A 26,929-nucleotide genomic window follows, 5' to 3' on the forward strand; every position below is an offset into this window, starting at 1 on the left:
AGAAGACATCTAACGTATGAGGGGTTCGAAGAGTTGGTTCAATTGCTTAAGTTGTTAGCAAAGGTTTCTCCAGTGGCTAAAAGATAAGTCTGGGTTATTCTTAGTGAGGTCCTTCTATTGGCTTCTGACTGCATCCGATGATAATTATGGGGTATCTTCAATGACTTTTATGTGGCATTATAGTGCACCTTTGAAGGTGGTGGCTTTTGGATGGCTGGTAAGGAGGAACAAAGTGCTTACAATTGACAATCTGTGCAAGAGGAATATGTGCCTCCCAAACGTGTGCTTGATGTGTTTTAAGGATGTAAAATTGGTGGATCACCTGTTTATTCATTGATTATTTGCAAGGGAGGTGTGGGGACACATGCTCCAATATTTCGAGGTTCTTTGGGTGTTTTTCCAGCATGGCATGGTGGGGTGATAGGGAAAATGTTGTGGAGATTAAGCTTGTTAGCTATCTTTTGGGCTTTATGGTGGGAAAGGAATGAGCGGTGCTGTAGAAACAAGCAAAGAGATGCTTTTCAATTCTTCATAAGGGCAATCCTTAACGTTAAGGAATGGGTGGACGCTTAGATCTTCTACTTTTCATTTGCAAGTTCTTTGGGGGATGTTTTTCCTGCTCTAGGTGTATTTTTGTATATTTATATTTTTAGGCTTCGCCCTCTTTTAATGAAATATCATCATTGCTTCCAAAACAAAAAAAAAAAAAAAAACAACACAAGATCACTGGAACTAAAGATCTGTTAGTGAATCTTCATGTCCTCCATGTGAATATTGAACCTCCAATTTTTTATTTTTATCTTTTACTTTTTCTTCTTTTTATCTATTTCAACACAATTCATGCATAGCGTCTGCACGCTACTCATATGGCTAAGTCTAGAAAATGAATGTTTGCCTTCTACGGTTCTACCTGCCCATACAATAGTTTGAATGGTTACCATTATTCCAAATCTCGTTGGGTTCACTTTTTAATTTTAGTTATGAGACCTTGTTTTTGTACAGGGTGGATGCAGAAGGATGACAGGGACTGTTTGGAACGTATCGTTGTTCGGTCTGCTAACTATAAAGCCCAAGTTGCAGGTCAAAGGGTGGAATCGGCTTGTGATACCGTAGAGTATGACATTTCCTCCCTTGATCTATTAGCTTCTGCTTATGGGGATCCATCAGACTCTGAGGAGGAAGCGATTCGACCCGACACATCTGTGTGTGCTAATGACTTCTCAATAGAGTCTAACAAGAATGAGCCAGGCCATCAAGATGCAGATGTTGTGATTCTTGGCCAGCCTTCATCACCACTTGATTCTGTTAATGAAGTTTCTGCTCAAATGCCCGGTCGCACAGGTGCTCCTCATGATGTGCTGAGGCTGGCCACTGGTAGACATCCACAATTCATGAAATACTCGCTCCGGAATAGCATGGAAAGTTCAATATTGACAGAACCATTAAAGGGTACAAATAGAAACCTTAAAAAAACATCTGGGAACATCATAACATCAGCCGGAATTTCACATTTAACAGATGCAGGTCGTAAAGAATTGGATGGTAACCACCGCACATGCATACGAATGGCTAAAGATAGTCAGTGTGATGTTAACATGGATGATCAGGACTTCGATTCTGCAGATTTATGTAGGTATTCTGAGAATCCCTCGCGCTGCATTTCGAATGGCGCAGCAGCTGGAAGGTTTGTAGAAAGGACAGAGTTTGGCAATGCGGGCATTTCGGTAAAGAACCCAATGATATCATTTATGCGGAGATCTGATAACAATTCCTCTAGAATGCATATATTCTGTCTAGAACATGCTGTTGAGGTGGAAAAGCATCTTCGCGCAGTTGGTGGAGTGCATATGTTGCTCCTTTGTCATCCAGGTGAGTTTGGTATGATTTGTGCAGGACAATTGTTTTCCATTGTGGATTAAATCAAGGCTATATTTCCTCTCTTTTCTAGGCCTCATGTTTTGAAATCACCCCTTCAGGGAATGATGCAGCGAGAATACTTTGCACTTTCTTGTAGTGTGAGTCCTTTGGTATGGATATTGGGCCCAGTTTTGAATTTTATGGACAGTTGGATATGAGGCCCTAGATGGATTGCACTAGGCCTAAAAATCATTCAGATTGGATGTTCTCAATGAACCAGTCAAGTTCCTGTAAATGGTTGGTAATACGGTTTGATCTTATTGTTCATTTTGCAGGCTCTTGGTTGAAAGGATAGGGTCATCTGATCAATGTGATTTTTTGGATATAGTGTATGGTCCTTGTGCATCTATGGTGATGCAGGCAAGACCATAGGAAGATGATTTCCAACCAACCAAAAGCAATGTACAATAATTGATTGAAGAATATAATCTTTTGCGTTGTGGCAAAGATCACAAGATGAGTTCGACTAAAAGAAAAAATAAATAAATGAACAAAACAGTTGGCAAGTACAGCATTCAATGAAGATAGATTCATCAACTTCAATCCAAATGAAGCACCTAACCCTCTGCATGCAGAATTTTGTTAAAATTTTCTTCAAAATTGTAATTGTAACCATTTGTCTACCTTTTCTTTGTGAGGGCATGTTTGGATATGTGGAATCCAAGGCAAAAGAAAGGGAAAAACAATAAATTATCAAATGATTATTTCCGTGTGAACTATTGAACCATGGATTCTAATTCCGAGTTTTGTTTGGGTAGCAAGTGAAAATCTCATATTCCTCTCACAATACTTACCTAGTTTCTTGTGCCAATAATCCAAATTATGGATAAGTGTAATGATTGCATGGTGGAATCTACTCATTTCTTTGCTATCCAAACAACTAAAATTGTCAAATCAAAGGAAAACCCGTTTTCCACTGTTTGGCATGGAATCCATGGTTTCCAAACATGGCCTGAAAGAAGCTTCCAGACAAACCTAAAAACTAAACTTAAGCTCCTATATTTTTCCTCTCCCATCCATTTAATATACAGCTCATAATTTCTAAATTATAGGAATTTTAATTTGGTAACTTGGACTCCTAGAAACCTTAACCAGTAACCCACTAAACTTTGATTAGTTACCTAATTAAATCAAGAAACAAATAATGATTAATTCTATAAAAAAAGAACAACTTAAAGGTATCAATGATAGCCTTTAAAAGTACGTATCGAATCCTTACAAAAATAGTAAAAAAACATAAAATTTCCAACTTCCAATGTTCCCTTTTATGTGCCCTATATATCCCCTTCCTGTTGTCATGTCATCGTGCTGTTTCTTGCATTCTCATTGTTCCATATCTGAACACCTCCTCCCGGTTTTGATGCAATTGGATTGCATTTGCTTCCAAATCCATTCAAGGCTACCCGACAGTATCCAGGTGAATTTGAGCCTTTGATCCACACTCCAGATTTGATCCTGCTTGATGTAGCCTCCTTGAATTTGTCCTACAACAACCAATTGTGTTTCTGAATTCTCCTTTTGGACTATATGTTTCATCAGTAGGTTGCCCCTCCTGGATTCTCATAGGACTTTGCACTGTAATAATTCTAGTATTTAGACTCTGTTGACTTATAGACAACAACCCATGCATGTATTGTCTGTGATAAGCTTTTAGAATTTGCATTAAGATAAACCGCTTTTCGGTTCCTATTGTATTGAAATAAATGCTTCTCGTTTGCATCAAAAGTTTCCAGAGCCAATTTTACCTATGTTTTATCGAGGATATTTCATTCGCCCCATAAATCTTGATTTCCTATATTGATACTTGCAGACTATCCCAAAATAGAAGCAGAAGTGAAAACATTGGCAGAAGAATTGGGTATAGATCATCTCTGGAAGGACATTCCATACAGGGAGGCAAACCAAGATGATATAGAAGTGATAAGATTGGCTTTGGATGGTCAGGAAGCCCTACAAGGAAATGGTGATTGGGCAGTAAAACTGGGCATCAATCTTTCTTACAGTGCCAGCCTCAGCAAGTCTCCTCTCTACAGCAAACAGATGCCATACAATTCAGTCATATACAAGGCGTTTGGCCTCCGCTCTCCGGGAAACTCCCTCACCAAACCAAAGGTTTCTGGGCGGAGGCCTGGTAGACAGAAGAAAATATTCGTCGTGGGCAGATGGTGCGGCAAGGTTTGGATGTCAAACCAGGTTCATCCTTATCTTGCCTGCAGAGATACCCAAGAGCAAGAAAATACGAAGTCCCGTTATCAAGGTATCAAACAGAAGCTCAAGGTTGATGTAGATGTCAGCCTGGTTGAGCAAACAATGCTTCCCAAAAGGAGCTCATTGGTGGGTGCACCCATGATGGAAGGGAAATCTGGAATAAAGAGGAGAAAGTCATTAGAAAAGGTGGGCCCGAAAAAACCCAGATGGGCTCAATCCATTGCTACCACTAAACCCGCAGAAGATTTACCCAACAACCCCTCTCAATGTGGAAGGGTTCTTCGAAGCAGGCTAGCAAAAAGTGGGACGCCCTTGTTTCTTAATGATCGCAGGAAGAGCAAGAGCATCGGTCGGATGGATTCAAACTCGAAAATCAAGACTGAGGGAGGTCCGAGCACGCGCCTTAGAAAAAGACCGTTGAAGCAGCAAGAAGTCAAAGTCGGACGGGAAGTTGTCAAAGTCAAAGTCAAAGTCAAACAGGAAGTAGTCAAAGTGAGCTCCACGGATGAGAGGCAAGTAAGGAAGAAGAAGGCGATCAAAGCTCCAAGCAGTAAAAATGTAAGAGTGAGAAAAGATGAAGCGGAATATCAGTGTGATATGGATGGGTGCTCCATGTGCTTTAGCACGAAGCGAGAGCTTTCAATGCACAAGCGCAACATCTGTCCAGTCAAGGGGTGCGAGAAGAAACTCTTCTCTCACAAGTATATGGTGCAGCACCAGCGGGTCCACATGGATGCCCGCCCTCTCAAGTGTCCATGGAAGGGGTGCCGGATGACGTTCAAGTGGGCATGGGCAAGGACTGAGCATATGAGGGTGCACACGGGGGATCGCCCTTACCAGTGTGGGGAGGCAGGGTGTGGTCAGACATTTCGTTTCGTCTCAGACTTCAGCCGTCACAAGCGGAAGACTGGTCATTCGGTGAAGAAGAAGAGGGGCAGGGGCTGACAACTTCAAATCAGTTCATCATCATCATCATCATCATTTTCTTAGTGTTGTAAATAACATAGAGAAATGATGCATTGCTCTTAATAGTGCTGAGTTATGGTGCTCCTAGTTCAGGACACTTGGACAGTCCAATTGACCAATCCGACTTGACCATTAGGTCCACAACATATTTCATGGGTTACCACGTCCCTATTGGATGATTTGAACTATTCTGATCACTCAAAACATGAAAATGGACACCCTGTGTCTTCAAAAAAAAAAGAAAATGGACGGGCAAGGTCATTTACAGACAAGTAGGCCTAATCAACTATTTAACTGTTGGGGCCCATCATGGATTACTTATGGTTTGTAAAGCATTACTTTTGTCAGTATCAACCGTCCCATCCATGGCTTGGAAAATGGATGGCTATAAGATGGCCAGCTTGTGGATGGATCATCTGATCAGTGTTGATTTTCATAGTGTGGCCCATTAAATGTATGATGAACCTGATGGACAGTCTGGATTGAACTGAGATATCAAAGTGTCCCAATGCAACTAGGAGCACTATAACTTAATAGTACTATGAGAGCAATGGATCATTTCTCTACCATACATGGCTTTTATGTGATGTCATTGACAAGAGTATTGGGTGAGCCAAGGATTTGTGTATTTCTTTTCTCTTTAGCACACCCCGTTTTTCCCTTGCCCGGTCTTTGATTAGTGCTATTCAATTACTACTCTCCACAAATATCTTGAGGAAAAATCCAATATAGCTTTGACAATCTCCAAAACAGATTATCATCTCTAAGATTGTTTGATGGAGAGGAATTAAAGGGGTCCTGATTTCAGCAAATGTAAGGTTCACAGAGGCTTCTCATTCTGTATGTGGGGCCCATGGTCTGGTGATCCAGACCCTCAACTGATGGGAGATAGGGGATTCCTTTCAAGTCTACAGCACAGGAAGATGATAACTTTTGGATCAAACATTTTTTTTTTTTTTCACAAACGACGGGAATAAGGTTTTCCAGAATATGAAGTTTTGGGTCATTTGATTGAAGGTGGGTCCTACCAGATCAACAGTCTGGATATTTGAGCCATGGCCCAGCATGCATCCAATTGGGAGCCTCAATAATAATGTTTTACCATATGACACTGTAGAATTTTTGGTCATTTTCAGTAGCATTGGGGAAACAGTACTACTTAACCATGTGTGGAATGGATCCCTAAATAAACATGGTATGGTTGCAACTAAGCCAGGTAGGAGCGTTTGAAAGGCCTACTACCACAGCAAAAACCCAGCCATGATGTGAGATAAGAGCTGGGCTTGCCCTCAGGCATGGGTGGTCTGGTTCAATGGCTGAATTCTCACCAGAACAGTTGCAAGTAGGATTCGACTTTGATGACAGTCACAGTCAGGCCGCTCCCATTAGTTATTAGGCCTGAAAACTCTGCTTGGGTCCAAGATGGGAGTTCTTTATAGGTCTGTCAATGGCCTGGCTGGTCCCTCGGACTTTGTTCCTGATCAGCTTTGGGCCGGGATATTAGCCCTGAGGGATGGATCCATAACTGAAATTAAGTCCATTCATTAATCAGTCCAGGCTTGGGCTATCAATGGGACATTGGCATCATTTGTGTATGAGAGAAACGGACGGTTAGAAAAAGAGGACAAATAGAATATATTAGAAGTACATTTTTATTGTCCGTTCAGATCCTTCTAAAATAAATCCAAGGTTGGCAAATTCATGCATTTGATTCCTGTCCCTTGTTTGGAGCTTATATAGAGGGATCAATAGATTGTCTTAAGCCTATATGGATAGACCATGGACTGGTTGTTCAGGGCACACTTCATTCCCCACTTCTTAATATAAAGAATTGGGGCCGTTTGGATGCGCCCACCAATAGGGGTCCAAATGGGTTGGGTTGACCCTAAGGGTCATTGGACCTGACTGCTAGTTAGTCTGGGTGGAAAATTTAGATCCATGGGGCCAAATTTCTAAGTGGGACATGTCTAGGTCATCTCAAAATTAACCGTACCCAACTCAACCCAGACTTAAGACTCGGTCTTTAGATGGGTCGAACTTGGGTCATACTAAAAGGGACCGAACCACTCCCAAGAAAACGTAGTTAATTAGGTACTCTTCTTTTTTCTTTTCTTTTTTCTAGAAGAATGTGGTTGCCGAATCCACTACTCGTAAAAATCCCGACTGTGCAAGATGGAGAATATATGAAAAATCACACCAGTGGTACTACCTTAACCGCTTAAATTTAGTTGTTGAATTTGGACTATATATATATATAATCCAAATTGATAACCACATCTAAGTGGATGGTATTGAAGATTATTAGTGTGAAAACTCGATTTTATTTTCTATACCCAACTCAAGAAACAATCCCAACCCAACACATGTAATAAACATGTTGGGTTTGGTCCAAGAGGACCCAGTCTCCCCACCCATTAAATTAATGGTTCAGCTTCTTTTTTTTTTTTTTTACTTTGACATGACCCAAACCTGACATAAGTTTTAATGGGTTGGATGTAGGTCCAAAATTCAGAACCAGATTCTCAAATTGGTTGGCTCTGAACCCCCTAGACCCAATATCACCTGACCCATTTGCACCCTTACCCTCCTAAGTGGCATTTGAAGCACAAACCTCCTTTCAAGCCAAGCCGAGGTTTTTGATGTGTATTTGCATGCACTCTACAAATTCCCATTCCACCATCCTGCTCAATAGAAACCAGTCAGACTTTCATCATTCTGCCAACGAAGCACGCTTGAAAATCCCCTAAACGGGCTCTTGATGTGTTTGGAGAATCCAGTATTTATCTTCCATACATGTGCCACATTTGCAAGCATGCTGATAGTCACATTTTTCTTTAGTTATATGTTGCAAAGTTGCATTGGTCACCCGGAAATAGTGGGCCATCCTCTAGCCGAGAGTTGATGCAGCTCATGCTCCGAGTCAGCCAATTAAAAAAAAAACATATATAACGGGCTTCAAAACTCAAGTGGGCCACACTACAATGAACGGTGGGAAATGAACGCCCACCATTGAAGCCTTGTTTTCCCTCTATCCCGGTGGGAATTACCTTATGAATGTGGGTTAGATGGCATATAAACATAATGGTGGGCTGCAGGAAGGTTCCAATGGCAGGAATTTCCATTCCTACCGTCTGATGTGGTGTGGCCCACTTCAGTTTTGGATCTGCCTCATGAATGAAGACACAAAAATTAGCTGGAACAAGGCTCACGTGATGCCGATTAATCCAGCCTAAAAATATACTTTAAAACAAATTGCAAACTGACACATGCCTGCCTGTAACAACGGTATCTAAACCATCCCTCACTGTCCAATCAGGGCACATGCCACCTCAATCAGCCACCATCCAACCAACTAGCCACCTCTTGGATGGAATGCTAGTGGCCTGATAATACTAACCGACTGATCTCTAGTATTCCAAACTGCCATGTTAAGAACATTGACAGGCTATGGTTAATTTGGGTGGACGGTCCAGATGGACTGCACATGAACAATTTAGATTATACAAAGGTGAACTATGATACAGCTTCCTCCAGTCTAAGGGCACAATTAATTGCCCCAAACATCATGAAATTTCGTGATGGCAAATGTTCCTTTAAGATCGACCATACCATAGCTTAGATGTGGGGCCCACCATGATTTGTGTGGGACATCCAAACTGTGCATCTGGTGAGTCCCCTCCAGGTGATGTTCCATCCCAGAAATCAGCCATATTCAGAACTTAAGTGGGCCACACCATTTGGAACAGTGCAAAGCTGATTAACTAAAACATCTAAAATAATATGGTGGGGGCCATGGGGCCAACTGAGTTTTGGAATAATCTGAAATTTGGTGGGACTCCTCATCCAGGAGGGACACACAAAATGGATGGTTCAGATGTTTCAACCACATCTAGGTGGGCCCCACAAACAATCAGGAGGGTTTTAATGGGTGGCCACCCTCTTTCAACTGTTTCCTGCCATGTGGCTCACCTAAGTCATGGATCAGATTGGATTTGAGCTCTAGGCTCAATATGGGGTGAGGGGCACATGTGATGGACAGGGTGGATGTCCGACCCACATCAAGGTGAGGTCCACCGAGCTTGACTTAAACATAACTTACAATAAGGTTGACCTTACAGGACCACTTTCCTTTCATGTTTAATCAATCTAAAATAAAAATGACATTTCATGATATTTGGATCAACCAAACGCACCCCAAGTCTATACACATGATCACTCGTGTAAACAGTATAATCACTCACAATGAAAACACACACACACACACACACACACACACATACAGAGAGCAACAGAAACATAAAGGTTTCAGCCAAACAAGCAAATAGCAAAAAGTATGCTATGTTTATTTTATTTTATTTTAATCTTTATTTTATTTTAATCCATTACCTTTTTCTCTTTAGATTACATATAGAAAAAGTTTGGGTTACAAAAGAATAGTAACAACCAGAATTCTCCACTCCAGAAATGTAGCCTGGCAATAAAAACCCGAAGTGACCTCTTAGTAGAATGTCACGATCTCGGGGCTCCAAAGGCAGTTGCGCTCAACCACAGCAGAACCACTTTCTCTGCATCATACAAAAGATAAATAAAGAGATTGATAGCAATGCCATGAGCCTCAATGCTGTGCAACCATGAGCCTCGACCACTGTATAGTTTGTCAGGTGCACCGTGGAATCTGTAGATTTGGGGCCCATGGTTCAGCGATCCAGATTGCATAGCATTGCGTAATGTATCCCACGGAAGTTGGAGGATGCCTCAAAGATCTCAAAGATTCTAACGCTTTTGATCAATGGCCTACAAATAGTTGGTTATAAAAGGCTAAAAATTTTCCACAATCACTGGGAAGTAGGTGAAAGATCAGAGGGTTTGAATCAACCAATCTGGGGAGAAATTTGTTTACACATTCAGTGGCGCCCATTGGATCAACGGTCTTAATTACTGAACCACATGCCATACATATATGGGATCATGTGCTTCAGTAAACAATGCATTTGCATTCCTCAAAAAAAAAGAAGAAAAAGAAGAAGAGGAAGAAGGGGGGACGTACACTTTTTGAAGGAAAGTCGTAATCGTTATCTTGTTTATATCCACCATTGGTTTTTCGTGGTGACACTACTGCGTTAGTATTTCCACTGGTCTTCTTCTCATCTCTAGCCTTGTTGAATATTACCGTGAATCCCTCGGCCGATGCAGGATTGTTCACATCCCACTCACCGAATTTCGGCAATGGTCTGCCCCTATCCTGCTGCTAAATGAGTTTAAGTATATAAGCATTAGTTGGGCTTTTGTAAAAGGAACTTGACTGTATGGCGGAGATAATGCAAGTAATGGAAGCCAGGCAGTATTACAATGGATGTAACATGCACCAATCCTTGCATTAAAAAGATCTACTGCAAGAAGGTAGCACAATCTACTGAAACAATGGGTTATATGCAATGCCAAACAGATGGATATTACAAAACTGGGAAATTTATGCAAGGAAAGATTAAAGAGGTTATTTGCAGCACATGTGCCAATGTGGAAAGTGCTTGCAAGATCTCATCCATTCATCGGGAAAGTGACCGTGAACAAGCCCCCAGCTCCAAAATAAAAAGCTGGAATACTCATCAGGTGGGCCACAAATGTATAAGAAAAATGGACGTTGAATAAAAAGATGGCCAACAGTTTATATTCAACATACACATGTAGCAACATCAGGTGGGACATCTTTATTTTTGGGCTGGGGCACATCCACACCACCACCTAGTGAGTGCTAATCATGCACACATGTGGACATTGTCAGGTGTGCCATGTGTAGAGGCTCTGACCAGATACCAAAATAAATATACCATATGAAGTTCTAAATGTTAGATTTTCTTCAATACAGAGTTTAAAATGAAAATTTGCTAACTATGATTCCAATCCCTTGGGAAACTTGCTTCTAATTTTGTCAATCGATTGGTATATGATAATCTGCACACATGTGGACATTGTCAGGTGTGCCACGTGTAGAGGATCTGACCGGATTCTAAAATAAATATACCATACGAAGTTCTAAATGTTAGATTTCCTTCAATACAGAGTATAAAATGAAATTTTGCTAACTATGATTCTAATCTCTTGGGAAACTTGTTTCTACTTTTGTCAGTCAATTGCTACATGATAATCTGCTTCTGCAATGTCAATATATTCTTTTCCAATCTTCTACATTATTTTAATTACCTGCATCAACTGACCTGTTTGGATTTTGTTTTCTTCATCAACATTTGTTCATGCAACCTGGTTTTCTGTTGCAATAACAGTTCGATAGGATCAATCAATCCATTAACCTGAGCTTATTTCTTCCGCAGCATCTGTTACTAAAACTTCCGGGTGGCCCCTACATCCCGTCCTGCTTCGATCAGTTAGTAGCAGTCAAGTAACTTGAAATTCTATTTTCTTCTGCCACTTTGTCGTGGAATCAATCAGCTAATCCTGATTTTGTTGTGACTCTCTCATTCAATTCAATCATGTTCGTAGTTGCTATTTCTGCTGCATAATACTGATCTATAACCTATTCTGACAAAATTCTATTAGCATCAGCTGGTGAACCTGTTCAGTTCCGGCTGCAAACCTGCTGATAAAAATGATCAATCAAATTGGTTTTGCTGTTTCTGAATTGAAAACTGTTTCCTACACTCCAAACCAGTCCATAAACTGTCCACCCAATCTGTTGTCTTAAACAAATAAAATAAAATAAAGTTCCAAATTTCCACCCAAATTACAGATCTTTAACTCAGCCAATTCTTCATTGTTGAGATGCTGTCGAGAGGTGGATACTCATACACTTTTTAGAGTTATTCCTACGCGGATTTCGGTACCTACCACAATCATACTTATCCATCTTCCAATTTATATCTAGGTAGCTTTGACCATTACAGCCGTTCTTCCTCTCGTTAACCCAGCCAATCCTTCATTGTTGAGATGCTGTTAAGAGGTGAATATTCTTATACTTCATAGTGTTATTCCTACACGGATTTTTGTACCTATCACAATCATTCGTGTTCATCTTCCAATTTATATCTGGGTGACTGATCATTACAGTTGTTCTTCCTCTCATCCCAACACCTACTTGTCTACCTACTATTATGATGGCTCCTCACTATGAATTTACACAATAAAAATGCCTCGTGTTTAAGTGACCTATAGAAATACATACAAGCAAATGGAGTAGCAATTGGCAGACATAGAAGAGATGGGTGTTGGGCAAGCATACTTTTATTCAATGGCTAGACAGAAACTCATGTGCATTCTTCTCATGGCCAAGACGCTTATAAATATAGATGCCATCCTTACTAGTTTAAGTTTAAATAAGAAACAGTAAGAAAAATGTGTAAAACCAACTATGACTAAACACTAACCTCGTCAAATGTGCTTCAACCTGCCTAAGATAGCCTTATAGTTGGAGTGTAAATAGCATCTTACGTAACTTACTAGCAAGTCACATATAACCATGGTCTGAAAATTGGTTCAATATGACTAGGTATCTTCTGAGTTACCAGTTTCAGTTGGAACTGATTTGAGTCAGAGACCTGATATGCTAAAAACAGGTGACTCAGTCTGACTGACACATCTGGTACTGGTACATGTCGCACCAACTTGGACCAAGTCCAAATGAGTCACGATGAGTCCAACTCAGAATTCATGAAAGAGATTTTATTTATTTTTATTTTTTTCCTTTCTTTCTTTCTTTATAACATCATAGCAGGATCACAAAACCAAGCAAACAAACATGAGAGAAGAAGAATAAAGCAACAGAACAACAGCATCTCTCCACCCAATATAGGCTGAAAAAAGGCTCCATTCCCCCATGGGCTGTCCCCTCCTCTAATGAAAAGGCCTAATTTCTTTCCACGCTTCTCCCAATCCCAACACCCTCTTATTTTTGGATGTCCTGTCATCTAACAAGATGAAACCTATGACCAACCCCTCACAAAAAATTCCACTGTAATTAATCCAACTTTTTTGCGACCTTGGCCAGAATTTTGATAAGAGGAAAGATAATAAGTGGGAAGGTTGACCGGCATTGACTTGATAAGGTCTGCTGCCTATGAGAGAAACATATGCTCTTGCACATTGCTAATTTCTTCTCAAACCTTTCTACCACTAGATCCCATGTAGAAGTCCTCAGATGATTAAGCTAAGAATAGTACCCCATTGTCGATAATTGCAGTGGGCCTACTAGAGTTTTGGAGAGGTATGAAATTTGGTGTGACCCCTCATCCAAGTGGTACAACACAATGGAAGGGCTGGATGTCTAACCACATCTCACTGGGGCCTGTATACAATTGGGAAGGTTTCAATGGGCGGGCATCCACTCTCAACTGTTTTCCGTGGTGTGGCCCACCTAAGTAATGGATTGGCCTGATTTTAGGCCCATAGCCTACCATGGAAGGGTGCATCTGATTGATGGGGTGGATGTAAGGCATAGACTAATTGGGCCCACATAGTTTGACCTCATGACGTCCACCCCAAGTGTGTCACTAAAGCTCTTCCTAAAGCCACAACCACTGCTGAACTGCCACATCCATGGCAACACAGGCGAAGAAACTCCTCCTAAAGCTAATTTGAAGCCTGGAAAAATCTTCAAAACCTTGAAGGATAACTTTTATGATGCCATTTGTGAGGCCTTGAAGCCTCATCAGAAAAGAAGTGTCATTAACAAACTATAAATTGGAGAGAGTGGTGTTTTCCCTTCAAACTCTAGAATGAAATAGCTTTCACCAAAATCTTGTAAAGACTACCCACTTACCACCGGCTGAAGGGTCAAAAGCCTTTGATCGCCATCACCAATCATTATGTATCGGATACTAAGAGCAGCATGTGTATGCAGCTCCTCTTGTGAAACTCAAAGAAATAAGCATAAAATCGTCTTTGAGGAGTACCACCCAACATGTTTGAAAAATTCTATTAATTCAACTCAAAGCCTTGTAACATTTGCACTATAGGCAAAAGGTCTTTCTAGACACAACTCCAGAAGACAGGATAACAGGAAAAATAAAGGCCATCCAAACGTGGCCTAACAAGTTGCTCCTTGAAATACATGCTTTTGAAGAAATTGATGATTTGTTTCTCAATGCTGGCTGCATCAAAAAAGAACATCATCATCTGTGATCTTAGAGATGATTCCTTCTCGTCTTTCAGTATTAATCACCCTGTAGAAGAAGTTAGTAATTTTCATTACCCTCTTCAAATCAAAGGGCATACAAATTCATGATGCCAGGTTACCTCTTCATTTCTTAATATATCATTCATTCACTCAATTCTTTCTTCAAGATGACTCACTTCTTAAAATCTTTAGGGAATAGGACACGTCTCCTCATCCACATTGATGGCCTCAATCTCCCCATGCAACTTGATTTTTCATGGTATCGATTCCCTAGTGGGGGTGGCTAACAGTAGAGGGTTTACTAACAGCAGGGTGTGTACTAACCAGCTATATTTACCTATCAACCTTACTTTCAATGTGAAAGATCTTCCCATCTATCATGGGCACCATATTGACAATGGTATCGAAGAACAAGCCATCACACTTCTAACCATTTTGGCACCCTATAGACACGATCATTGATATTCTCAACAACCAGATCATCAACACGCGCCAAGGTGGTTATTAGAAGTTTCTTGTCCTTTGGCAAGGACGACTGATGTAGAGCGGGCCGTGGATACTTTCGTGTCCAAGATGGACCAGAGAAGGCCTGATCAGAGGCAGAAGTCATCAAAACCGTCGTAACCATAAAACGGGCATATCTCGCAAACCGGAATGAGTTACTCGACGTACCATACATGATTTTGGGGTAGGACAAGCTACTTTAGCCAACCAACCTGGGTATGCCGGGTTATCCACGCTGAATTTGCGAGATTCCATCAGATCGACGGTCGAATTCCCTATTTATTTCCGTTTTTACTATTTTTAGTAAGTTTTGGTTTGATTGTAACTCTTCATCCGTTGGGCTTAAGGAGTTGTGTCCAACATGAAAAGTGCTTAGAATAATTAGGAGAATAATGTGGTCAAGTCACATAGGACACTTACTATAAATAGTAAATTTACTATTTATAGTAAGTTACGAATTTTAGGGAGTTTTAGTTGTAGTTTAATTCCAAAACTTCTTCTAAGGCTTGGTATCCCTATTTAAAGGGTTGAAGACTCGTTTATTTCAATTATCAATCAATTTACGAATTTTCTATAATATTATTTCTATTTTCTTGCTTTTTTTCCTCGTGGATTCGAGAAGTCTCTGTGAGGAGTCCAGAGAAGCTTAGTGGATTCGAAGTAGTTATCCTTAAGGAAGACAATGATTGACCTCATCACGTTCATCCCTGTGTCAATGAACTCTCTCCGATGCTACATGGATCACAATTACAGACTTCCAGCACTTGAATCCTGACCTCTATGAGCAATATCAGACCATTAACTTACTGGAGTCAAGTTCTTTCAAGCCAAGGAAGATTGATGTAGGATGAACAAAAGCCACGATCCATGGGGGCCCATTAAGCCCAAGCCCCATAGTTGGCCCACTAATAAGGAGGCCCAAGCTTCCTATTTAAGTAACTAGCTAGCAAAATCAATTGGCTAGCTATGCAATAATCAATTAGTCAAACTTCTTAGTTGCATTCTTATCACACATGCATCTTTTTTACTACTTTTCAATTTTTGTAATAAGAAATTGGTTGTCAATGACACATGAATCTTACTTATATGCACATTTCAAAGCCTTTATAAGGGTTTAGGATGTGTAGTATGAAGGCACCTTTGAATTGAATCAAATTTATGGAATTATTCTCTTCTACTTTGTTTGTGTTCTCATGCTTAGATTGAAGGTGCCTACATTTGGGCGGATCCTTCCCATCAGCCAACTGTGCCATTAATATTTCAAAATGGATTTAATATTCGTGCAACATGGATATATGGTGCAATTTAGTTAGTACCCCAACAAAAGCTTCCAACTAGCTATGACTAAAACAAATAAATATCAGTCACTAGTACTACTTTACTACATATGTTCTAGTTGAAAAGACACAATACTAAGTACTAACCCTACAGGGTAAGTGACATGATGGAACAACTATTCTACAGTAAATTCAGCTCATGGTATTCTCGCCATCAAATTGACGACACTCCAACTTAATAATTAGGTTGAAAAGGATCGCGTTTCAATCCATTAGTTTTTTTGAGGTAATAGATGGGCATCAAGGTACATGGATGGGCCAAGTGTGTTACCCCACTCACTTGGTTAACCAAAATTTCACTTCTAGTTTGTGACTTATAACATCGTGTTTACAATCCACTACCACAGTCAAGGACTGGCTGTCATGCATCCTTTGTGATTGTTTGTGGGCATTACTCCTAAAAGAAGAATTATTGTTTAGCATTTTCCTTAATCTACAGTACCACTTGCCCAATTTACTTGAACTTCGTAGGAGTTGCTATGGTTTTCTCAGCACAATGTTGTTTAATGGTTTCCTACTAGATGTTAAAAACCCCAATAAAGGAAGGAAAACAAATTCATTGAATGGCTGCCTTGAGGGGTTCCACAACATTTAAAACGCAGCCTTTTTCCTCTTCCTCTGAATTTACCTAAATAGATGACCCCTTAGTGTCTTGATAGAATTACACTAGACATTAACTAGGTTTCCTATTTTAGAGAGATTGAATGACTTCAACAACAAACCTTTTCTAACAAATTACCTAGGTTTCTTATTTCAGGATTAACTAATTTTATCCTGATTCTGGTGAACCCAACTAATTTCCTAACTTCCTTAATTCAAAACTCTAGACTAATGCTAACCCCTTCCATGAAAGATCATCATCATCATCATCTAAGCCTTATCTTTCACAAAAACTTAATGTTTATGAAAGTAAACTGAAAGGACAAGCAAAGAAGAATATGGAGCAGCAATTCTAAACAGATTGCTTTCCAGATAGTGGAGGAAATACAACATCAACGTACAAATCCATTTTACATGTTGCATGCATATACATGAAACCAAAGCAGCTTAATCATGAAGCCTATTGAAGATGGAGCATGGACCAATATCAAATTAACTTGGTACTCCTCACTTCTAACTGGTCATCAAATGGATTTATTATTATTATTATTATTATTATTATTATTATTATTATTTTTACATGGTCATGCAAATTCAATGAGCAAAATTGTACGATTATGATAGTAAAATTGGTGGCCTCATCAACAGAGAGGCTCGTATTCCAAGAGATCTAGATTGACATTTATGATGTATTCATTGATCATACTAAAGCCTACCATCCAATGTATAGATCATCGTCACCTTAGCCTTTCTCCAAGCAATTTGGAGTTGACTTCTAAATGGTAGATTGGCAAAAGTTTTATGATTAGATGTTGACTATGTTGGGGGAACCGCGGAAGCACACAAAGATGAATCTAGGTTAGCAATCCAAAAGCACCAAGCAAAAGGGAGAAGAACACAGAGACTTAACATGGAAAAAACCCTTTCGGCAAAAAACCACGGAACAAAGCGACATATATCACTATGAAAGAAGAAATTACAAAGAGAAAGAGATTACCCGATTTGAACAACCTCAAATCTCACCCTTGCAACACCCTTTGAAACCTTATGACGATTTAGAAACTCTTAGAGTACCTCACAATCCCGTTTACACCCATATATATAGCCTTGGAAAGAATCCCAAACGAAATTATAAACAAATTTCTCAGATCCAATGGATCCTCAAAATTCTGCCCAAAACGTTCGATGTCATCGACACTTAAACTTCAATGACATCGAAGCCACTTTGATGGCATCAAAAAAATGCCAAAACTGTCCAGAGACAAAACATGGACTATTCGAAAATCTTCGATTACTCAACCCATCTTCGATGGCATCGAACGTATCTTCGATGTCATTGAACACTCCTCTATGTCATCGAAAAATGGCACCAATATGTCCAGCAACCAACAGAGGAAATCCGAAAAATACTCGATGGCATCGAAGCCTGCTTGATGGCATCAAACCTATCATCGACGGACTGTTGATTTTATAGATTTAAGACATCTATCAACAACAATCTCCACCATGTCTTTAATCTTCAAACGTGTAGCTTTATATCATCTTCTCTTATCTCTAACTCGCATCATAACTCCATCAACGCTTCCCGTGCACACTCCGTCTTCCTTTTACGTCATCGTCAAGCCTAAAGAAGTTGCACAGAACTTAAACTTTTCTACAGGAAACACCTTGTTGAGCATGTCCGTCGGATTCACATTGGTGTGAATCTTCTTCAAAGTCACACCTCCTTCTTCAAGCACTTGTTGGATAAAATAGTGATGAACATCAATGTGTTAGTATGAGAGTGATAAACAGATTTTTTAGCCAAATTGATAGCGCTCTCACTGTCATTATTAACTGGCACAGCTTCCTGCTGAAGCCCAAACTGATTTATCATGCCTCTCAACCAAACACCTTCCTTAAATGCTTCCATCACTGTCATATACTTTGCTTCGGTCATGGAAAGAACCACCACAGACTGAAGCTTCGACATCCAACTGATTGCTCCACTCGCTAGCACAAACGAGTAACCTAAAGTCGACTTTCTGGAATCCACACTGCCAGTGTAGTGTAAATCAACATACCCTACCAACTTTACTCATGTTTTCTCAAAAGTTAAGACATAATTTTTTGTACCTCGATGTATCGAAGTAGGCATTTCACTGCTTCCCAATGTTGCTTGCCGGGGTTTAACATGTATCTGCTCACAACACCGACTGCCTGTGAAATATCCGATCTCGTACAGACCATGACATACATTAAACTGCCAACGACATTCGAATAGGGCACATAAGACATAACCTGCTTTTCTTCATTCGATTTAGGACATTATTATGAGGAAAGCTTGAAGTGCGCCGTGTGAGGAACCCTCACTGGCTTTGCCTGGTCCATCCCATACTTGATCAACACCTTTTCAAGGTATTCTGCCTATGATAACCAAAGTCTGCTCCTCTTCCTGTTTCTATGAATATCTATGCCGAGAACCCTCTTTGCAGCCCTCAAATCTTTCATCTCGAATGTCCCTGATAACCGAGTCTTCAATATATCGATTTCAGACACGTTATGACTGACGATCAACATACAATACTAGGATGATGAATTTTTCATTACTCAGTGTCTTATAATAGACACAGTGATCGTATTCACTCTTGGTAAATTTCTGATTCAACATGAAAGAATCAAAGGTTTTATATCACTGCCTAAGCGACTATTTCAGGCAGTACAACGACCTCATTAACCTGCAAACTTTGTTCTCTGCTCCTTTAACTTTGTAGCCCTCTGGTTGCTTCATATAAATCTGTTCTTCTAACTCCCCATGCAGAAATGCAGTCTTGACATCCATCTGTTCTATCTCGAGATCATATTGGGCAACCAGCGCCAACACAAATTTGATAGACACCTGCTTAACCATCGACACGAATATCTCTGTGAAGTCGATTTCTTCTCTCTGAGCATAACTCTTCGCTACCCACCTCACTTTGTATCTATCTTGTTTCCTTTTGAACAACTATTTGCATCTGATCACTTTTCGACCCACTGGAAGCTTCACTAGCTCCCATATTTGATTCTTGTACAAAGAGTCCATCTCATAGTCCATAGTCGTCTTCCACATTTATACATCAGGCTCATCAAGAGCCTCCTGAATAGTAGATGAGTCCCCATCATCTGTAATGAAGGCACATGTCGTATTAGAGTCGTCCCTGTATTTTGCCGAGAGCGATCACGTGATGGGTTTCTTCTTACAGGTGGCTGCTCCACTGACTCCTGTACCTCTGTCTGCGTATATGTCTCTACCTAAGTATTATCTGTGTCAATCTGGACGTCTACGATCAACATTTTTTATTCCTCTTGCTCCTCTTAATCATTCTTGCGGAATAGGGAGCTTTCATTGAATATAATGTCACGGCTAGTGATGACCTTGCGTGTGGCCTTGTCGTATAACCTGTAACATTTCACACCAACACCATAATCAACAAAGATGTACCTTTTGGCACTATGGTCTAGATTATATCTCTCAACTGACGGTACATGAGAGTAAGCATCACAACCAAATATGCGCAAATATGAGTAGTCCATTTTATGGCCACTCCATACTTCCTTTGGGATCTTACAATCAATTGTCGTTAAAGGGAACTGATTCACCAAATAGCAAGTCGTGTTAACGACCTCAGTCCATGGGTCCTTGCCCAACACAACATTACTTAACATGCATCGGGCCCTCTCCAAGAGAGTTTGATTCATCCATTTAGCCACACCATTTTGTTCGAGCGTGTGGCGCATTGTGTTGTGCTTAATGATCCCTTCATCTTTGTAATGTTCATTAAACTCAGTGGAAGTAAATTCTCCACCATTATTAGTCCTTAAAATCTTTATTTTTTGCCCAGACTGTTTTTCTACCATTACCTTCCATTGTTTGAATATGGTGAAAACTTCGGATTTATGTTTCATGAAGTAGACCCAAACTTTTCGGGAGTACTCATTAATAAATGAGACAAACCATGACGACCCTCCAACAGAAATCTCTGGCGATGGCCCCCATACGTCAGAGTGCACATAATGAAGTACTCCCTTATATACATGTTTTCCAGATTTAAAAGATAATTTAGATTGTTTACCATATATACAATGCTCGCATATATCTTATAATTCTTAAAAGCTGAAATCAAACATCGATCAAGAAGTACCTTCATGCCCTGCTCACTCATGTGGCCCAGACGAGCATGCCACATACGTGCAGATGTGAAACCCGCAACGGTCGCTACCGCTCCACCTACTAAGGTGCTCCCGATCAACCTGTAAATGTTTTTATGCCTCTGCGCTCTCATAACTACGAGCGCCCTTTTTGAAACTTTAAGGACACCATTAAGACCGGTGAACTTGCACCCTATAGCCTCGAATGCATCGAGAGAAATCAAACTCTTCTTCATATCAGGAATGTGCCTGACATTAGTCAAGGTACACTCCATCCCATCAAGCATCTTGATACGTACCATACCAATAACTACAACATTATAGGCATTGTCGTTGCCCATAAACATAAAGACCTATCCATCATCACACTCTTTGTAACTGGCAAACCAACTCCGATGAAGAGTCATGTGATATGAAGCTCCTGTGTCAAGGATCCACTCATCTCTATCGTGCAAGTGTCCGATTATAGACACAAATAAAACATCACATGTGCTTGTCTCTTCATCAGATATGACAATATTAACCTCCCTCGAAGAAGCCTCTGAGTTTTCTTTCTTCAACTTAGGATTTGTGCAATCCTTCTTCATATGTCCAATCATCCCACAGTTCCATCACTTCAACTTGCCTTTGCCCTTGCCCTTGCCCTTAGATTTGGATCTAGATCTTGAAGTTCATGTATCTCGCTCAGTATTCCTACCTCTTATGAGCAGTGCATCAGAAGAGGTCCCTATGCTACCATTTATCTTTCTCATAGCCTTTCCCTAAAGGGATAAGATAACAGTATCGGCACTCAGGAACTCATTACCAGTGCACAATGAGTCCCTGAATGACTCATACGATGTCATAAGAGAATTCAACAAGATACATGCCTGATCTTTATCTTTGACCACTTCCTCCATGTCTAGCAACTTGCAAATCAACTTATTAAAATTATTGATGTGGGCTTCCACATCCTCGCCTTCTGTCATCCTGAAGTTGAACAACTGCAACTTTTAGTGTAGGCGATTTTAAAGGGACTTTTTAGCATAATCGTCCTCTAACTTTGCCCACATATCCGCTACGATTTTCTCCCTCATAACATTGTAGAGAACCTCATCCGTTAGACTCAATTGGATAAAAGATTTGGCCTTCTTATCAAGAGTCTTCCGATCATCGTCACTCATAGACAGTCGTCGCTCCTCAAGAGCCCCATCTTCGCCTTGCTTAGTTAATAGTCTAATCATCTTAACATTCAATAACTCAAAATTATTTTTGCCTGAGTACTTCTCAATATCATACTTAGTGTTTCTCATTAATACTGATCCTTCAGATTCAAGCCTGCGCCCCAACATTACCTCTGATATCACTTGTTGGGGGAACCGCGGAAGCATGCAGAGATGAATCTAAATAGCAATCCAAAAGCACCAAGCAAAAGGGAGAAGATCACAAAGATTTAACGTAGAAAAAACCTTCCGGAAAAAAACTACGGCACAAAGCAATAGATATCACTATAAAAGCAGAAATTACAAAGAGGAAAAGATCACCCGATTCGAATAACCTCAAATCTCACCCTTACAACACCCTTTGAAACCCTATGACGATTTAGAATCTCTTAGAATACATCTCAATCCCGTTTACACCCATATATATAGCCTTGGAAAGAATCTCAAATGAAATCGAAAACAAATTTCGTAGATTCGGCGGATTCCCAAAATTCTACACACTTAAACTTCGATGACATCAAAGCCACTTTGATGGCATTAAAAAAAAATAATAATAAAGCCAAAACTGTCCAGAGACAAAACATTGACTATCCAAAAATCTTCGATTACTCGACCACATCGAACGCATCTTCAATGTCATCGAACACTCTTCGATGTTATCGAAAAATGGCACCAATATGTCCAACAACCAACAGAGGAAATCCAGGAAATACTCGATGGCATCAAGCCAACTTCGATGGCATTGAAGCCTGCTCAATGGCATCGAACCTGTCATCGATAGACTGTTGATTTTACAAATTTAAGACATCTATCAACAACAGACTAGACATCAACCTTCCTCTTTTACCCAACCTCTTGGAACCAACAATAGTAGAGCCTCACCATCTCAGGGACCATTGTAATGCTTTGTTTAATTAATATGTTATCCATATCATGGCTCCCATTGTGGATGGGACATGGACCAAGAATCAAACTAATCATACAATCAAGACCATTTAATTGGTGGTAAAACCTAAACAATCCCTAGACAAACCAAAACAAACAATGTCATAGAATTCCACTTGTAAAAATCCACATATATTTGCTATACCATTTTAAGAAAGATACTCTTTGTTATCCATTGGGTCCAAAGGGAGAATAGGTTTCTTGATCTTCCATTCTTCCTAGAACTGATAATTATCACCCTCCTTTTTAGCAGCTCCAACTTTTCAAACTGGATGGGCTAGACTAAGCCGATAGTTCACTGTACATGTGGCATGCATATGCTTCTATGAAGACTGTAGGCCTAATGTGAATGGAAGAACACAGACACACTGCTCAAACACTCCCAACCATCCAACTGGTGTATCAAACAGATGGCTGCTGATGGCATGGTCAACGGGCAAAATTCAACAAGGCGAATATAGAATGTTAAGACATGCCAAACAATGTGATTTTCAGGCTACGCCCACCCAAAATGGGGCCCATGATTCAGATGGTTTGGATTGCTTTACATGCATGCAATATGGATGGTAGATAGCCACCAACATTTCGAACTAGGGCCAGACTCCTGTTACGATTCACCGCTATTTAAAATTTGATGGTGACTCTTCAACCATAAACATTTTATAGTTGTGCAGCAATCCAGACCATTGAAATCGCCAACCCAATTATGATATACCATAACCCAAAAACTACAACAAAACATGATATATTAAGCATCTGATTTTTCCATTGGAATCTGGACACATGCCATCAATTGGATGGTTACGATTGTCACATCAGACACATGCCCCATCCACCATGCATCACATAGTTTCAATGGCCTGGAAAGCGTACACGAGTGCCGCAAGCGAAGAGATTGAGTCACCTGATGAACTATCATATGAGCCAAGCCCTTTCAAACAATCACCATAATGGATCCCAAAACGAAATAATCCCATCTCTTGCCTAAGCTGATACAATCAAATTTCATGAAGAGATACAAAAACCTACATTTTCCAATTTCTAGAATCTAAATCTAACCAAAGAGAAGAAAATTGAGAGAGATTCTTACCGACGACATGGATGAGAAATCGTTGCAGGGTCGGATTTCCGGAGAGAGAAGGAGAGAGAAAAGATGGAATCAATAGGAAGAGAACGAGTCCGGAGGAAGGAATCCGAATAAAATGGAAAAAGAGTATTTAATCGACGAGTGCTGGCTGAGGGTGACACGTACTCTCCTAACCGTTTCGTTTTCGAAGTTCAAACATCGGTTCCCTTCTATAATAAGTCCTATGCTTGTGACGCCAGCGGTTTGGAAGGTGACCCCTTACCGACCAGCTAGCTGGCGTCAACGCCTGGGCCCCACCATGATGTATTTTTTAATCCACGCCGTCCATCCATTTTTCCAGGTGATTTTAGATGGTGTACAAATATGGTTTAGATTCAAAGCTCAAGTGAACCACACCACAGGAAATAGTGGGGATTGTACGCCAGCTGTTGAGAACTTCATGGGGCCACATAAGTTTTGGATCGAGCCAATATCTGTGTTTGCCCTTCATCCGGAATTATTGACTTTATTAACAGGCTGGATGGAAAATAAACAATTCGGTGGGCCCCAAGAAATTTTCTTATGGTGTACGTGGTCCACTTGAGCTTTGGACGTACCTTCTTTTTTATCTTATACCTTAAAATAGCTAGCAAAATGCAGCAAGATGATACATCACGGTGGGCCTACAGAGCTTTGACACCAGCCAGCTAAATGGTGTGCGGGTCACCGGCCAAACCTCGTCAGGACAAGGATGGAACGGACAGGGGGTCTTAGGGTCCACCATGTTGTATAATTTTTATCTACAGTGTCCATCTATTTTTTATTTTTATTTTTTAATATTATTTTAGGGTATGAGCTTCAAAATGAGGCAATTCCAAGCTTAAAGTGGACCACACGGTGGGGATTAAACACTTACCATTAAAAACTTTTTTGAGGCCACGGATGTTTTGGATCAAGCTGATATCTGTGTTTTCCCTTCATCTAAGCTTACGTGACCATATGAACCGGTTGGAGTGGACCATATGAAGGTTTCAATGATAGAGTGTTATTATCACCGCAGCTTCCTGTGGTGTGGTCCACTTAAAGCCTTGCCTCATTTTTGTGCTTTGAAGAGATTGAATGAATGGTGCGGATAAAACACATAATTACCCCCCAGAGCCTTTACATTCCTAGCCAGTAATAGGGAATAATATCTAATGCTGGTGTCTACCCCGTCTCCCTCAACTTGGCCCAGTTGAGACACGGTTTTCCTGAGTTTCTCGGAAGCTAGATGGGCCATGGTCATGTTCGCTAAAAATTCACATTTTCCATTCATTTTATTAGTGCATTTTAGAAAATGCAACAAAAAAATGAGGAAATTAAACAGGTGCCGTTGAAATATTCTTACAGCCACCTACAATTTGTAACAGACTAATTTTATTTTATTACAGCTTGAATGACATATAATTATTAAGGTGGAACTCATGAAGTCGTGGACAGTGAGTATTTCTTTTCCAGCTGTCGCACTTTGGGCATTTGGGTCAACTTCCTTTTTGGTATTTTTTCTGAACATGATCCGGCAAAAGGATGAAGGGGTGGCTTTGTCAGAAGCGGATTCTCACTATGTAATTAGTAAGCTTTGTGAGGCTTACTATGATTTATGTATTTTATCTGCTCCGTCCATCTATTTTCCCATATAATTTTAGTGCTTGAGCTCAAAAATAAAGTATATACAATGTTTGAATGGACCGCACCACATGAAATAGTTGAATTTAACGTCTACTGTTGAAAATTCCTTGAGGGCCACAGAAGTTTTGGATCAAGCTTATATTTTTGTTTTTTGTTCATGCATGTCCATATGATCTTATGAACAGGTTGGATGACAAATAAACATCACTGTAAAGCCTAGCAAGGTTTCAACAGTGGAAATCATTACCCCCCTGTTTCCTGTTATATGATCTACTAATCTTTCCATATGCTTGAATTTTGGACAAAAACCCTCAAATTTGATGGAAAAACGGATGGACGGCACAGATAGACGACATACATTCAAGGTGGCCCAACTGAGTTTACTCAGCACGATAAGAGCTTACTGAGTTGCTCCGTACGCAATCCAATTTCGGCACAAACATCACGTTGGCCCACTACCTTCCGAAACTTACTGTCAAAGCTTCGGCAGAAAATCTGCGTCCACAACTCATGCCCGAGCGGCACACGTTCGAGACTAAGGCCGTTCATGAGCATCGCCCCATCTCGGCGAATGAGAACATGCACCTTAGACATCATGTCGCATTTGTCGATGCTATCGATCAACAGCTCTTTTTGTTGAGAAACGTTGGTAAGTTACAGTGCTCCTAATTGCATAGGTTCACGTGCAGAGGCTAATCGACCAATCTGAACGGTCCCTCAAGTCTAAAAAACTTCCAATGGGTTACTAAGAAAAAAATACCACTGATCTTATGATCCAATCTATCCTTGATTTGGCTTTATTTTGGACGGCCATCCTTTTTCCAAGCTATGAATAGGATAGTTAAGATTTCCTGACAAAAGGGCTTTCTTAGAATCATAAGCAATCCATGATGATCGCTAACAAATGAATCAAATTGTTGATCGGGCCTATTTTGTGTAGATGATTTTCACGTCCATATTAAAGGCCGTTGATCAAATGGTTAGGATTGTTCGAAACACGTGATGTTTGCATGGCAGCCCATGACAGTGGGTTGGACCTAATGAACAATCCGACTCAATGAATTGAACGACGTACCTGCCTCCACGCAGCTAGGAGCACTGAAACTTATAATGCGCTAAGGCAACTGGAGCACCTCTCTTTCTCGCTGACTAGTATAATATTAGATACTTATACGAGGAGAGTTGAACGCGCGTGTGCAATAAAGCTCATGTACGTACC

The 26,929-nt window shown here is 40.3% G+C and overlaps 2 protein-coding genes across 4 annotated transcripts in view; one reads left to right on the forward strand and one right to left on the reverse strand.

Moving 5' to 3' along the window:
• LOC131246214 (lysine-specific demethylase REF6-like) overlaps positions 1–5,751 on the forward strand; it is a 59,082-nt gene extending 53,331 nt beyond the window's left edge. For both annotated transcript variants that reach the window (XM_058246118.1, XM_058246119.1), the window contains exons 6-7: positions 1,003–1,869; positions 3,728–5,751. In XM_058246118.1, the coding sequence (XP_058102101.1) occupies positions 1,003–1,869; positions 3,728–5,070 (2,210 nt within the window). In that variant the 3' untranslated portion in view covers positions 5,071–5,751. The remainder of the gene's footprint in view (positions 1–1,002; positions 1,870–3,727) is intronic.
• A 3,662-nt stretch (positions 5,752–9,413) lies between these two features.
• Positions 9,414–24,256, reverse strand: LOC131246215 (protein NOI4-like). Of its 2 annotated transcripts, none has more exons than XM_058246121.1 (3): positions 24,067–24,256; positions 10,139–10,336; positions 9,414–9,656 (listed from the first exon to the last, which is right to left on the reverse strand). In XM_058246121.1, the coding sequence occupies exons 1-3, from the start codon at positions 24,073–24,075 to the stop codon at positions 9,633–9,635; spliced, it is 231 nt and encodes a 76-aa protein (XP_058102104.1). In that variant the 5' UTR covers positions 24,076–24,256; the 3' UTR covers positions 9,414–9,632. The 2 variants fall into 2 exon arrangements, with proteins under 2 accessions (XP_058102104.1, XP_058102103.1); XM_058246120.1 differs by having other exon boundaries at positions 10,139–10,339.
• Positions 24,257–26,929: the final 2,673 nt, after the last annotated feature.

Source organism: Magnolia sinica, chromosome 5, assembly GCF_029962835.1.
Source record: "Magnolia sinica isolate HGM2019 chromosome 5, MsV1, whole genome shotgun sequence".
NCBI lineage: Eukaryota > Viridiplantae > Streptophyta > Magnoliopsida > Magnoliales > Magnoliaceae > Magnolia > Magnolia sinica.